Source organism: Apium graveolens, chromosome 8 (assembly GCF_009905375.1).
Source record: "Apium graveolens cultivar Ventura chromosome 8, ASM990537v1, whole genome shotgun sequence".
NCBI classification, from domain to species: Eukaryota; Viridiplantae; Streptophyta; class Magnoliopsida; order Apiales; family Apiaceae; genus Apium; species Apium graveolens.
The window spans coordinates 185,693,347-185,708,679 of NC_133654.1; the positions used below are offsets into that span (position 1 = coordinate 185,693,347).

A 15,333-nucleotide genomic window follows, 5' to 3' on the forward strand; every position below is an offset into this window, starting at 1 on the left:
AAAGGGGTGATCTTTTGTCCATTTCCTTGGTTGAGGTAGATTAGCTCTAGATGAAGAGACCTCAATATTGTCATGATGTGTGATTGATTTTTGATTGCTAGAAACTCCCCCTGAGTTTGTGGATCTTTGATTTGTGAAAGGGGTACTTTCTATAGGTGACCTTCCTTGATTTCCTGCTCCTTTAGATAACCCGACGGATGGTGAATTTTGAGTACCGAGGGATGAGGCAGGTTGTCTTCCGACGGATAACACAGATTGCCTTCCGACGGATGAAGCATTATGTAACTCGACGGATGTTGAGTTATGTGCTTCATTGGTGATAGATTTGTCTGCTTTATCCTTAGACACTGTTTCTTGATCACTCTCATCATCACTTTCATCACTGACCATCTCAACATTATCGAATTTGAGGCTCTCATGGTAATCTCCATCTTTTAGTCCTTCAATCTTTTTATCATCAAACACAACATGTATAGATTCAACAACAATGTTGGTTCTTAGATTGTAGACTCTATATGCTTTACCAACAGCATATCCAACAAAAATTCCTTCATCTGCGTTAGCATCAAACTTCCCATTTTGATCAGTTTAATTTCTTAGAATATAGCATTTACAGCCAAAGACATTAAGAAAGTTTAGAGTTGGCTTCTTGTTCTTGAACAATTGATAAGGTGTCATGCATCTTGCTTGATTAATCAGAGAGATGTTCTGAGTATAGCATGCAGTGTTTACACCTTCAGCCCAGAAATATGTTGGTAATTTTGATTCTTCAAGCATTGTCCTTGCAGCTTCAATAAGAGATCTATTCTTTCTTTCCACTACTCCATTCTGTTGTGGAGTCCTTGCTGCTGAAAACTCATGCAAGATCCCATTTTCCTCACAAAATGCTCTCATGACATAGTTCTTGAACTCAGTTCCATTGTCACTCCTGATTCTTCTAACTTTAAAATCAGGATGATTGTTAACTTGCCTTATGTGATTGATGATGATTTCACTAGCCTCATCTTTAGACTTTAGGAAATATGTCCAAGAGAACTTTGAGAAATCATCGACAATTACTAGGAAAAATCTTTTCTTTGAAATTGACAATACATTGACTGGTCCAAACAAATCCATGTGAAGGAGTTGCAGAGGCTCTTCAATTGCTGAATCAAGTTTCTTCCTGAATGATGCTTTGATCTGCTTCCCTTTTTGGCAGGCATCACACAGTCCATCCTTTGTAAACTCCACTAGAGGAATGCCTCTAACTAGCTCTTTCTTTACCAGCTCATTCATGGTCTTGAAGTTTAAATGGGATAGCTTCTTGTGTCGTAGCCAACTTTCATCTTGACTTGCTTTACTGAGAAGACAAGTTACAGATTCTGCTTTAGTTGAGTTGAAGTCAGCTAGATACACATTTCCTCTTCTCACACCAGTGAGAACCACTTTGTTATTTTGATTGTTAGTCACAACACTGGCTTCTTTGTTGAAGGTTACTAAGTTGCCTTTGTCACAAAGCTGGCTGATACTCAACAGATTATGTTTGAGACCATCCACTAAGGCAACCTCTTCAATGATGACATTGTCCTTTGAAATCAAGCCATATCCCACAGTATATCCTTTGCTGTCATCTCCAAAAGTGATACTTGGGCCAGCTCTTTCCTTAAACTCTGTGAGCAGGGTAGAATCACCAGTCATGTGTCTTGAACAACCACTATCCAAGTACCAAAGATTCCTTCTGTTTCCCTGCACACATCAAAATCAAATCAAGTTGATTTTGGTACCCAAGTTTCCTAGGGTCCTGCCTTGTTAGCTTTCTTCTTCTGTTTCTTAGGTCTTAACTCATTTGACTTGGGAATTTCAGATTCTTCCTTAGTCATTTGGGTTGGGCCTTTGAAACCACTAGATGCAACAGAATTATCATGCATCTTATGGCTAACAGGAAATGGCATGCTTGGTGCAAACATGTTATTCCAGTAAGGCATGCTAAATGGCATTTGAGGCATATTGTATGCAGCATAATATGGATTAGGTGCAAATGGCATATTAGCAAACTGTGCATTCATATTCTGTGTAGGCATAGCATTAACAGGCATGGGAGGCATGGCATTCATGTTAGGAAATTGAGGTTGACCAGACATTGGAGTAGGCATGGCAGATTTGTAATTAACAGATAAATAATTTACACTACCACACTTGACACAGATCTTTCTAGGAGCATATTTATCAGGTGTGTAGTTATTGTGTTTGTTAATCCTTACTTTACCATTTCTATTATTTTTCTTTTTAGTCTCTGTTTTTACCTCTATTTTCTCAAGTCTGTCACTTAACTGTTTGACAGTCATGTGACCAACATTAGCCTTTTTCCCTTTCTTAGCTTGATTTGACTCTCCTGAAACAAAGTTCTTGGAAACAGACCCATACTTATCATTTAGCTTGATTAATTTGGCTTTGCTAATGGGTTTGCTTACAGCTGACGGATGAGGATTTTTATCATTCGACGGATAACACTTTTTGTTATCCGACGGATAGTCCTCATCATCCATCGATCTACATCTGTCAGCAACCCATCTACCAAAATAGGTTCTAGTTTCTCCTTATTCTTTTTCCAGGCTTCATCACAAAAGACTCAATTCCTTGAACCTTGGTGATTTGAGCATGAACATCTCTGGATGTTTTCCATGCTTTAATCACCTCTTGTTCACGATCGAGCTGCTTCTTCAAAATTTCTTCCTTTTTTAAGGACTCAGTTAATTCCTCCTTGGCAATCCTACACTCAATTTTTAGTTTCTCAAACTCAACAAATTGAGACTTAAGCACATTATTCCTCTCACTTAAAAACAATTTGTTTTCTTTGATTTTAGCATTTTCCTTAGTGAGAGACTTAAGTGTAACACGCAAATGATACAATTCTGTAGACATGTCATTTATTGCATCATTACACTCAGCTTTATATAAATGTGCAAGGTTTGTAGTGATTACCTGATTGCTTGAGGAACTTGTCTCTGTTTCATCAGACTTGGCCATAAGGGCTAGATTGACATAGCTGACATCTTCATCTTCATCCAAACCATCAGCTGCCCAGTCATTCTCTTGTGTAATAAAAGCCCTTTCCTTTTGTTTGAATAGATCAAAGTATTTTTGCTTGTAATTTACAGACTCAAACCTTTTCTTACTGGAATCTGACTTTCTACACTCATTTGCAAAATGCCCTGCCAAGCCACATTTGAAACATTTGAATTTTGACTTATCCACCATGTTTCTATTTGGCTTGGCTGCTCCAAAGTTCTCTTTGAACTTGAGCTTGGCAAATCTTCTTGAAAGAAATGCTAGGTGTTCATCAATGTCTTCCATGTCATCTTGGCTCAATGATTCTTCATGTAACACCCCCAAATCCGGGGTCGGGGATCCGGGTTGTCACGAGTTCCATTTCCCTTAATAACACTCAATCTTAATAAACAATCAACTACTCTGTACTGTGACCCCGCAATAAACACACACACCACAAGTTATAGTCTCAGAGATGAATATCCAAAAATAACACGAGTCATTTTATTCCAAAATTATATACCATTACACCTTAAAAGGGTTTCTGAATAAATTTACATTTCTTTGCCATTATTACAATTGATAAAGATACATAAGTCTGGTACATCAAAAGTTGAAAGCCTAGCCTATTGGTAGTTCCTACCTCAGCTACAGCGACATCAACGCCTATAGGAAACTGCGGAACGTTTCCTATCCACTCGCGAATTGGGAGCTTGGTCCTATTCATCTTGTCTATCTGATGTTGTGTGACGAAAGAAGAAAGCAAGGGTGAGCAACAAGCCCACCAAAATAATATTTATAATAATAAATAATATATGAGCATTCTCATAGTACACATGAAAGTCTTGGTCAAGAGAAATGAACCAAGCTGATATCTTAACGCCACCAAGTCGCAAAATATTCAGTATATATATATATATACTTTTCACAATATTTGAAATCCTCTAACATGTATAACAACCACAGAGTTCCAGTTTATAACTGTATAAAAATATTGTTGCAAGGTGATCTCATATATCTAACCTTGTCTCAACGTTTTTCTGAAACCTTTGTCATTCATAAGACAATCATTAACTAGATATAAGTTTAAAAGATGAAGTTACAAGATACTCCAATATACTTATATCTTTTCTGAATACTACTTGAACTACCACCGTTCAATGTATAAATAGTTCATCCCATAGATTAAGTTACAAGACAAAACTTGTATAGAATCAATCTTTAAAATATCATCAAAATAAAATGAAGTTATGAGATACTTCATTTGATGCAAACATCATTTTGAAAACTTGACCCTGCCAACACTCAACAATTGCCCAACCGTAGCCTTTCTATCGAAGTGCTCTGGGTAGTGTTGCAGAAATATCCAATTAGATGATGAACTCATTACGGGAGTTTGTCGCGCCAGGAAGACCACTTACGATGATCAGTCGTAGTAGTGCAACCCCACCATTTTCTACATGTAGAGGAGAACCTGTCGGATTTACTTGTCAACCGAACACTGGACTCCTAAGGAATGGACTGTCTTAGCGGAACTTCCGGGTCATTTGGGCCAATATAATAAGGCTGGGCCGGCGCTACTCGACCACTTACGCCACTCCTAGTTCAGATGAAATCCATGACTCTGAAACGTAAAGCTCGTCCCCCCTTTCCCCAAGTAGAAACTTGTTGATACGGCTCCACCAAGAAGTCGTATCTATTTGGAAAGGAAAACTCACCAATATTTCCCAGGCGATGCATGTTAATGGATTAACTTGTTCCAAGAATTTTACTTCCCGAGTGTTGGGTAAGTAATCAAAAACTCTTTTATCGAAATAGCAACCTTGTTGCGAATATAAAACACACCACAGAGCTGGATCCCTCAGGTTTTGAGCGAATATTTAAATCCCCTTTGAAAGGAAGATCTTAACTATTACAAAAATGAGTTTTGGGATCCGCTCTAACTTTTAAAATCATTTTGAAGACTCGCAAACATTTTTAAGAATGTTTGGAGTAATGCTGATTTAATAAAATAAATCAGTCACAATATATTAGAAAATATCTGAATATTATTATTTAAATAATATTTCCATAAAGAATAATATTTATAAAAATAATTGAAGTAGAAGTTTTAAAACTCATACTTGCAATGATTATTAAATAACCAAAGATATACTTATACGAAAGTACTATCTTTATTTGAATAATCAAAAGTGAGTTTGATCATCGACACATTATTCATTAATAAAATAAAGAATAATAATTAGCAATTAATCGGAGTCATAAGTCCTCGAATGAATATTCAAAATAATATTCAATAATAAAATAAACGGGGTCATAAGCCCTCGAATGAATATTCAAAGTAATATTCATTAATAAAATAAACGGGGTCATAAGCCCTTGAATGAATATTCAAAATAATATTCCATAATAAAATAAACGGGGTAATAAGCCCTCGAATGAATATTCAATAATAATATAAACGGAGTCATAAGCCCTCGAATGAATATTCAAAATAATATTCATTAATAAAATAAACGGGGTCATAAGCCCTCGAATGAATATTCAAAATAATATTCATTAATAAAATAAACGGGGTCATAAGCCCTCGAATGAATATTCAAAATAATATTCATTAATAAAATAAAGTTATCGAATAAACCTTATTTGATTCATAGTTTTAAAAACTATTCATATATATATAAATATATATATATTATACTTGGGAGCATCGACTCCCGGTTTTAGAAAAATGTTCTCCTTTGGGTCCCCTATACTAAGGGTATATGCAAATTACCGCTTATCTCTAGCATAGGTATTATCAACTGAATCAACTTATATATGTATCAAGAATACGAAACAGGCATGCATATATACCATATCACATGCTACAATATATCGCAAGAATTTTCTAATTAACCAATCATGCACTTATCACAAGATAATGCATATACATATATTTACATCACAACAACAGTATAACGGGTAGAAAATTTGCCTGAGTGCTCCCGGATAGACTTAAGCTTAGAGTGGGTCCGATAACCTATGAACAACAACATAAGTCGGAATTAAACCCCGGTCGCTTAAGAAACTAGACTTTAACCATTTAGAGTCCTAACGTTCACTTTCGCGCTTAACGATTCACTTAAGTCGCTCGTGTACCCTCGGCTCCACCATTTTTAATAAATTAACCATTAAGAGTTTTAAGGCGATTCTTTCGCGAGTGCCTTACCAACTTCCTAATACTCTTTACATAAATGTTTCATACCCCAACTAGTCATTTAAGGTCCTTAACCAAGGTTTCAAAGTAAGGCGAGGGGTAATGATTCGGTCGCGAAACGCCGTTACTTAAAACGGTCGTTTTTCCTAAACCGTACATCGGATTCAAGCGTACGACATATCAAAACGAAGCTCGTAACATGAACTATCTAAACATGGCAATGGTAAAAACCTAACAGTGAGTTCAAGGGTTCTGATGTTAAGAACAAAAACAGTCTACGGTAAATCGGGCATTACGACGGCTATGTTTACGCGATTACCCAAATTTATACCACTCCAAATCAACCCACAATCAACCCATAATCAACATCACAACCAAACTACATCCATACTTCACCATAACAGCCCCAACAACTCAAAATTATCAATTTATACTTTTCTCAAACATGAATTTAAACTATACTTAAGTTCATTAATCAATACTCCAAGAATTACAACTCCAAAACATCACAACACCAACTATCCTCTACATTCACAACAAACAAGCCTCTCATGAACTATAACACCAAAACTAAACCTAATACTCAAGTAAATTTAGGGTTTGGAGGGGTTATACCTTCCTTGGAGAGTGGAGAATCAAGTAATTAGCTTGGAATCACCCTTAAAAGTCCTTATCCAAGCTTAATCTAAACAAAAACTCAAGAACAAAAATTTTTGTTCTTGAAAAACACTATTCACCATCTTCTTCCTTGATTTTTAGGAAGAGATTGTGAAGGAATTTGGAGCTTGGATTCATAGGATAACTATATCTAAGTACAAGGAACCTTGGATAATTACCTCACGATTTAACAATGATTGGAGCTTGAATATGGATTTTCTTATCCTTGCAAATGAAGGAAAGCCGAGAGCTTGATGAAGAAAATGGAGTGTTTTGTGTTTTTTGATTTGTTTGCTTGGTTGCTAGCTTTTGTTTTTGATTAATTACCTTTTTACCCATGAAAAATTGTGTGGTTATTAATCAACCGCACCTCCTTCCCTTATGTCATGCTTATGTCACCTTTCCTATGTCATCTTGTTACACTTGTCTTCCTCTTGTTGGTGTGATGACATCATCCTCCACTAACCCCTTGATTAACTCCTAATTACTTGGCTAATGACCGCTGATCTGTTATGCGGTTCGCTTAACTTTCGTTTTCGTTTATCGTTTGAGGGATCATACCCGGGATCTTATTACTTGGGTTTCCTTAACCTTTCTCAATACATTATATTCCTTTTATGATCCTCTCTTATAATCCTTGAATTTAAATCCTTTTTTATCCTGTTACCTTATACTCAATTCTTTCGGTATCTGGTGGATTTTCGGGAAAAATTAAAGTGTTCAGATTTGAATTCTGATGATCTTTACCACATAGAGTACTAATAATATCCAGAAGATCAATAAAAGAACCCCTACATAGTGTGGCATGAAAAGTTTTCTTATTCAGCATAATCAGCAAAACACTATTCATAAGGGTTTCAAAAATTCCAAAAATTGGGGTTATTACACTTCACTTTCTGCAGCTAGCCCCTTACCCTTGCTTTCACAGACCTTTGAAGTTGATTCCACAGCTTCCATCTTCACTTCCTTCTCCTTTTCCAGATTAGCAACTAGTGCAATGGATCCTCCTTTCTTCTTTCCTCTCTCCATTCTTTCATCCTGCTCTTCTCAAGCTCATAGGTTTTCAGAATGCCATACAGTCTCTCCAAAGTAAACTCCTTATAATCTTGTGAGTTTCTCAATGAGACTGTCATTGGTTTCCATTCCTTTGGAAGAGATCTGAGAAATTTCAGATTGGAGTCTTTAGTATGATAGACTCTTCCATGCAACTTAAGAGCATTTAGTAGTTTTTGGAATCTACTAAAAATGTCAGTGAGTGACTCACTTTCTTCATTGTGAAAATGCTCATATTGCTGAATCAGGAGCTGCATTTTATTTTCTCTTACTTGCTCAGTACCATCACAGATTATCTATATTGTGTCCCAAACTTCCTTGGCATTCTTGCAGTTGATGATGTTGTCAAACATGTCTGCATCAACACCATTGAACAGAATGTTCATGGCCTTTTTATCTTTCCTGACTTGTTCAATGTCAGGATCAGACCATTCATGCCTTGGCTTTGGAACAGATGGCTCATTTCCTGTTGCAGCTCTCATTGGAACATGAGGGCCTCTTTCTATGCAGTCCACATAGCCCTCATCTTGACAAAGCATATGAAGATGCATTTTTACCTTCCAATGATGGTAATTATCTTTATCCAGAAAAGGAATCTTGACTCCAACATCTTTCTTGTTCATCTTGCTGAATTGTTTTGATCTTTAAACTCTTTGTTGATTAAGAGCTTGCTCTGATACCAATTGTTAGTCCCTTAACAATGTAGCAAGAATTACAGAAGGGGGGTTGAATGGAATTCTTGAACCTTTTTCTTGAAATAAAAATGTTCAACTCGATTATAGATATATTTGTTTTGATTAGCACAATGCGGAATGTAAACTTGAAAGAATCAAAACATAAGCAATTAAAAACAGGAGTCTTTAAAAACTTTCTGGTGGATTTAAACAATTCCACCAGAGATATATATAATAAATCGAGAGGACTCTGTGTGCAGAAATGTCCACAGCTGCTTACAAATGGAACTGCTGAGAATACAGGAAATGCTAAAGATTATGCTTACAAAGATTTCTCTGTTTTTGTGTTTCTTAGCTATCTCCGTTCTCTTTCTATTTTCTACTCTCTTGGTTTATATAATACCAAGATTACAAAGTCAAAAAGACTGAACAAATATAAAATCTAACAGTCTTAATCTTTGCTGTTTTTCGTCCTCTATTACCCAGTTAATGGGCTTCCATAATGTGTTTATATCCAACTCGACGGCTGTGTGTCAACTTTCACTGTTCAACTGATGTTTGAATTCTTGATATGATCATCCGTCGACTTTCAGATCATCCGTCGATGACTTAATTGATCATCCGTCGACTGCTATGTTAAACATCTGTTGATAGTCATTTGATCATCCGTCGGTAGCTATTTTGGCACTTGACTTCATTTCACTTATACAGAATTACAAGACATTACTTATGTACAATTAATCAACCTATTCTGCATATCTAGTTAAAGTCAACATGACTTACATGCTACTACAGATTCTATACAAAGGCGCATACATCACTGTGCTACAAACTTATTATTACATAAGCTACTCACTCGATGGATAATAAGTTTTTTTATCCGTCGGGACTATAATGAGTTATCCGTCGGGACTATAATTCTTATCCGTCGAGTGCTACATTATTTCACTAATTAAAATCTACTTAGATGTTTTGTTTAGGTAATCATCAAGTACACAACATATTCACAACAACCCACCAGAATTTATTCATCAATATTTCTATCTCATCACACAACGATTTAGGCAGCAAGAATACACTCATCACATACGAAGGAATTGCCTCAATGACTAAATTTATGAGAATCTCCTTTCCCCCTCTCGACAAAATCTTCCCTTTCCACCCCTGCATACGATTCCACACCATTTCCTTAACATATTGAAACACCTCCATTTTATTTCTACCCATATAGCTCGGAAGACCTAAATAGAACGAAGACTCCCTGTTGAAAGCAACCTGTAAATTCTGACTAACTGCCTCTACCATCGAGCTTGTTGTGTTGTTACTAAAGTGTATGCTTGATTTCTGAAAGTTTACCTGTTGGCCCGCTGCTTTCTCATACTGCTTTAAGCAGCCCTTGATACACTGAGCTTCTTCTACAGTTGCTCGAAAAAACAAATAATCATCATCTGTAAAAAATAAATGAGAAATTGTTGGAGCATTCCTTGCAATTCTAATCCATGGAGTAAACCATCCGCCTCTTTTTTCCTTATTAATGCTGAAAGACCCTCAGCACAAAAGAGAAATAAGTATGGAGATATAGGGTCTCCTTGCCGCAATCCCCTTTCCGGAATTATAGGTCCCATTTATTTCCCTAAAATAAAAAAATTATATTTCACAGTAGTCATGCATAAAAGAACCCATTCAACCCATTTATTTATGAAACCCATTTTTTCTATTATTTCTCGTATGAAATTCCATTCCACCCGATCATAGGCCTTTCTCATATCCATTTTTAGAGCTGAAAACCCCACATTCCCCTGATTTTTCCGTTTCATCTAGTGATTCACCTCAAACGTTGCAATCACATTATCTGTTATTAACCTTCCGGGAATGAATGCACTTTGGCTCTCAGATATAATACTTGGCAGCAATACCTTCAACCGATTTGCAAGCATTTTTGATATAATCTTACTCACTACATTACACAGTGATATGGGCCTTAAATCAGTTATTCGCTCAGGCTGATTCTTCTTTGATATAAGCACCACCAGGGTATCATTCAAATTCTGTGGCATTGATCCAGTAGCCAAAACTTTCAGACACATATCCATAATATCATTACTAACAATGTTCCAAAATTGTTGATAGAAAGCCGGATTCATCCCATCTAGGCCTGGGCCTAGGCTTTTGTCCGGATGCATAGCTTGTAATTTAATTATTTGGGCAAGTAATTTTGCAAAAATATCACTACGAGTTGAGAGAAGACAAACATGAGACCATCTAATTGAGGCATCGATTAATACCATGAATTACCTAAATGGGCCAGATGATGGGTGTATAGGTCCACATATGTCGCCTTGGATCCTTTCTAGAAAAGTTGGGCTTTCAAGCTGAACTTTAGTAGGGGATGGTCGAGTAATCAGTTTTCCTAAAGAACATGCTGAACATGGAAGGTCATTATTGGAAAGAACTTTAAAATCTTTAGGAGGATGACCAGTAGAATTCTCTATAATATGACGCATCATAGAGACGCCAGGATGACCTAATATTTCATGCCAAAGTGTAAAAGATTTTGGATCTATGAGTTTGGAAGCAATGACATTGTGCAACTCAATAGTTCTAATTTTCATCATATATAATCCTGAGGAAAGTGAGTGATACTTTTCTAAGATTTCTTGTTGTTAGGATTATCGGAAGTAATAAGAAGATATTCTCTATTAGCCTCAGAAGTAGTTTCGATGTGAAAATTATTGAGTCGGATATCGTTAAAACTAAGAAGATTTATAGTAGACTTGCTAGAATATAATGCATTTGGAATGTGTATGTGGGTACCATTAGGTAGGACGCAACTAGCTTTTCCAAAACCTTTGATTATATTAGATACGCCAGAAATCGTTCTGACTTGAGCTTCCATTTTGGTTATTTGGGTAAAATATTTTCGATTCTGTAGAATCGTATGAGTTGTACCATAATCAGCAATGCATATATCTTCAAAATCCATTCTGTATATAATTAAGAAACATAATTTATTTGATAAGAATATAACACACTACATAGTTCAAACAAAATAAAGCACACAATACAAACTACTATAGTAATTATATTAAACTAATCTTCAGCCTCCCATATGGGAGTTTCGCTATGTTCATTCGGACCATTAATGCTTATTCCTCCAGTTGTGATTCTCGGAAAATCATCTATGTTATTGTTGGCGAAATTTGTTTCTATCATTTTCTCTTTTGATTTTTGAGAAGATTGGTATAGCTTAACAAGATGACCTGGGGCATGACAATTACGTGTCCAGTGCCCATCCATGCCGCACCTATAACAAACATTTTCAGTTTTTCCTCCTCGTGGTGCCTTTCTTTTACTCTGTGATTCAGATTGCCGCTTCCGGTGACCAGAGTTGTTATATGGACGAAAATGCCCGTAGTTCCGACCTCGTCCACGGTACTGCCCTTGGCTCCGTCCACCTCTATACCCTTTTCCACGTACATTCTGCTGGATTGACATGTTATTTACTTCAGGTAATGGGGCAGATCCTGTTGGACGAGATTGATGATTCTTAATCACCAATTCATGATTCTGTTCAGCAATGAGGAGAGTTGATAGAAGATCTGCGAACTTGGTAAATTTGTGCTCCCTGTACATCTCTGCTCAGTTAATATTGTTGGGGTGAAAAGTTGATAGTGTTTTATCGATTTTTCTTTTTTCCCGTAATTTTCTCACCACACATAATAAGCCTAGAACTTATTTTGAACAAAGCAGAGCTATATGCTCGGACACTCTTAAAATACTGAAGTCTTAAATTAGCCCAATCATTTTCAGTTACAGGTAGATAAACTAGTTTCTGGTAATCAAACCTACCCTATAGATTTTCCCATAAATAAAGGGATCCTCGACTTTTAAGTACTCAGATTTTAAATCTTCATGCATGTGGTGTTGGAGACAAATTATAGAGGTAAAGTTTTCTTCAACTGTAGATTTACTTTCTACCTTTATTGTATCGCTTAATTTCTTTGAACCAAAATGCAACTTTACATCTTGTACCCATGATAAAATATTTATCGCCAGAAATGTCTAAGGCAACGAACGACAAGCTTGTAATATTTGTCATACTAAATCTGAATTAACACGAAAATTATTAAATTTTAATTTATCAATATAAATATTACATAAAATCCTAGTTAATCGGGTGCGTTAACAAGTACGCAATAATCAATGTATATATCATTATTATCATCGATATTATAAACAGGTCTATATATAAAATGATAAATGGATTTTCACCCCGCCATACGGACGTCTGCATATGCAGGTTATCTCCGACCAATAATAAATTAAAGTGGACAATCCTGCATAAGTTAGTTAGGGGCAAAAAAATTATTATCCGATAGTTATACAAATTATAAATTAAGGTTCCCACTATATTTTGGTATTACCCAAAATTAAATGGTACCGTAAAATAATAGGCGGTGCTCCGGCCATATATATTTAAATTATTAGAAGAGGGTATAACACGTCTACTTCGGTCATATATATATTTAAATTATATGTAGAGGGTGTAACCACGTCAATTCATATATATGTACATTTAAATTAAAACTATACCTTCTCAGTTTCGGCAGGGCTTCGTGCTGATAACGTGTTGTAATATACTAGCTTTAATAATATTAGAAGGGGCAACTAAATTTGAGAGGGAAAGAATGATAATCGGAGGGAAATAGAGAGTTTATATTAGAATGCTTGGTGCATTTTTTTCATTCTGCAAAGCCATCTATTTATAGGCAAGGTGAAGAACAAGAGCATTAAATGCATTTTCATAATTTCTACTCCTAAAGTTTAGCCCTACTATTACAATATTTGACCACATGGCAAATCAATTCACAACAATATTGACTTTATATAGTAAGACACTTATATATTTTTCTCTTGTGTTGGTTAAGTATTACTCTATCTTCTGCGCAGGTACAGATGGGTAGAATCAGAATTGCAGACTTTCAAGAAAGAAATAAACCTTCATGCTTCCTCCCCTTTTCTCACTGAATTTGGCTCTCTCTTATGTCGATGATGGTATCTTCTCTATTTAAACTCGCCAAGGGCATGATTTTTGTATTCTATTGGAATTGACGCGCGAAACAATATGCGAAATGTAATATACCCAATCACCTTTGTTGGTTGATCGTTTTCGTTGATGTCCATTTCTCATTGCATCTGATGTGGTTGAGCATCACCAACAAACTCCTAAATACACTCTTAAGTCATATATTGAGGAGGATGTGTTTAAATTTTACTTCAACGGTTTCCTAAGTCTTCCTCAAATTTTTAATAGCCTTAAAATCCTCCTCATACTAAGACTCTCTCTCCTCTCCTCGCTTCATTCTTTATTAATACATATCACATTTTATCAATTTTGTTCAAGTGTCAGGTTTCTTTGTTCAAATCTAGCAAGTACATTAACTAATAAAAAATAATTTAAGAAGCATGAATTAGGAGATTGTTGGAGATGAACAATATTATTGTATCTTAAATATTTAGGATTCAATAATTTACATTATTTATAAAGAGAATTTTAGGTGATTGTTGGAGTTGCTCTTACACCCCACATATTAAGAAACCTGATAACAAACTTCAAATGTAAGTAGCAAAAGATTTTATTGTATCTAATCATGTTACATCTTGATCGCTTCCTGAATGATGTGGTACCACTGCTCACTGATAAGAGAACAACACAGACTTTGTATGTTGTTGATGCTTGGAAGCATTTTGACTTTATTAATTTGAATTAAATATTTAACTATTTGACGGACTCATTGTATAAGGTGTACATCTTAAATGTAACAAGTAAGGTCTTATGGAAATTATTGGACCATAGATTTAAAATCGGGTACGTTGGGGGCAAAAAAGTGGATAGGTGGGCGCTTCCTTGATTAAAAATGACGGATTCAAAGACAGTGGTCAATCAAGTGCAAAACTTTCAAGTGCTCATTCATAAAATTCATGTTAAGGAATGATCATAAGCGAGTTTTCCAAACACATGTTGTGATTTAAAAATTGCAACCTGGTTAAAATAATTAAGAACTACCTTAAGCACAAGGGAAATAATGAGATGTCTATAAATGATTTGGTCTTTAGACTTCGCATTAAAGAAAACAACACGGGTTTTGAAATGAAAGTGAGTGTTACCACTGAAAAGGTGAACATGCTAAAGCATGCTCCAAGCCCCAAGTTTACGAAGATCAATTCTGGTAAAGGGGAAAAGCTGACACCAAAATGAGAAATTCGCAAGCTTTTGAAATTTTAAGGAAAATGCTACAACTACATTTAAGTAGACCATTGATCTTCTGATTGCAAGAAGCTAGAAAACCCGACAAGAGTAAATAAGCAAACATGGTGAATGACATTTCTAATTAAGAAAATGGGTGGCAGAGACTTATGTGCTACGATCTTTGAGGTGAACCTTTTTAGTTCTAATCCAAGCGAATAATGAATATATACCAGATTTACAAGGCATGTTTGCTCAGACAAGGTGATATTCATTACTCTCAAAACTTTTTGATGCTGGTGAGAAACTTTATGTTAGGAATCAAGCCTAAATTCTGATGATAAACAAAATTACATTTGCATAATTATGTTAAGACAAAATGTAACCTCCAAATGCTAACCGACCTAAGGGATGACAATTAGAGGAGTAGCCCATCAAATGATGTGGTCATTGTAACATCTTCTCTGAGAACTCAA

The 15,333-nt window shown here is 35.7% G+C and overlaps 2 protein-coding genes across 2 annotated transcripts; both read right to left on the reverse strand.

Moving 5' to 3' along the window:
* Window positions 1–9,597: 9,597 nt before the first annotated feature.
* Window positions 9,598–10,793, reverse strand: LOC141680198 (uncharacterized). Its single transcript, XM_074486490.1, has 2 exons — window positions 10,474–10,793; window positions 9,598–10,147 (listed from the first exon to the last, which is right to left on the reverse strand). Exons 1-2 carry the CDS (start codon window positions 10,791–10,793, stop codon window positions 9,598–9,600), a joined length of 870 nt encoding a protein of 289 aa, XP_074342591.1.
* Window positions 10,794–11,700: 907 nt separating this feature from the next.
* LOC141680199 (uncharacterized) lies at window positions 11,701–12,243 on the reverse strand. The gene has a single exon (XM_074486491.1). The coding sequence runs from the start codon at window positions 12,241–12,243 to the stop codon at window positions 11,701–11,703; it is 543 nt and encodes a 180-aa protein (XP_074342592.1).
* Between the last annotated feature and the right edge of the window lie 3,090 nt (window positions 12,244–15,333).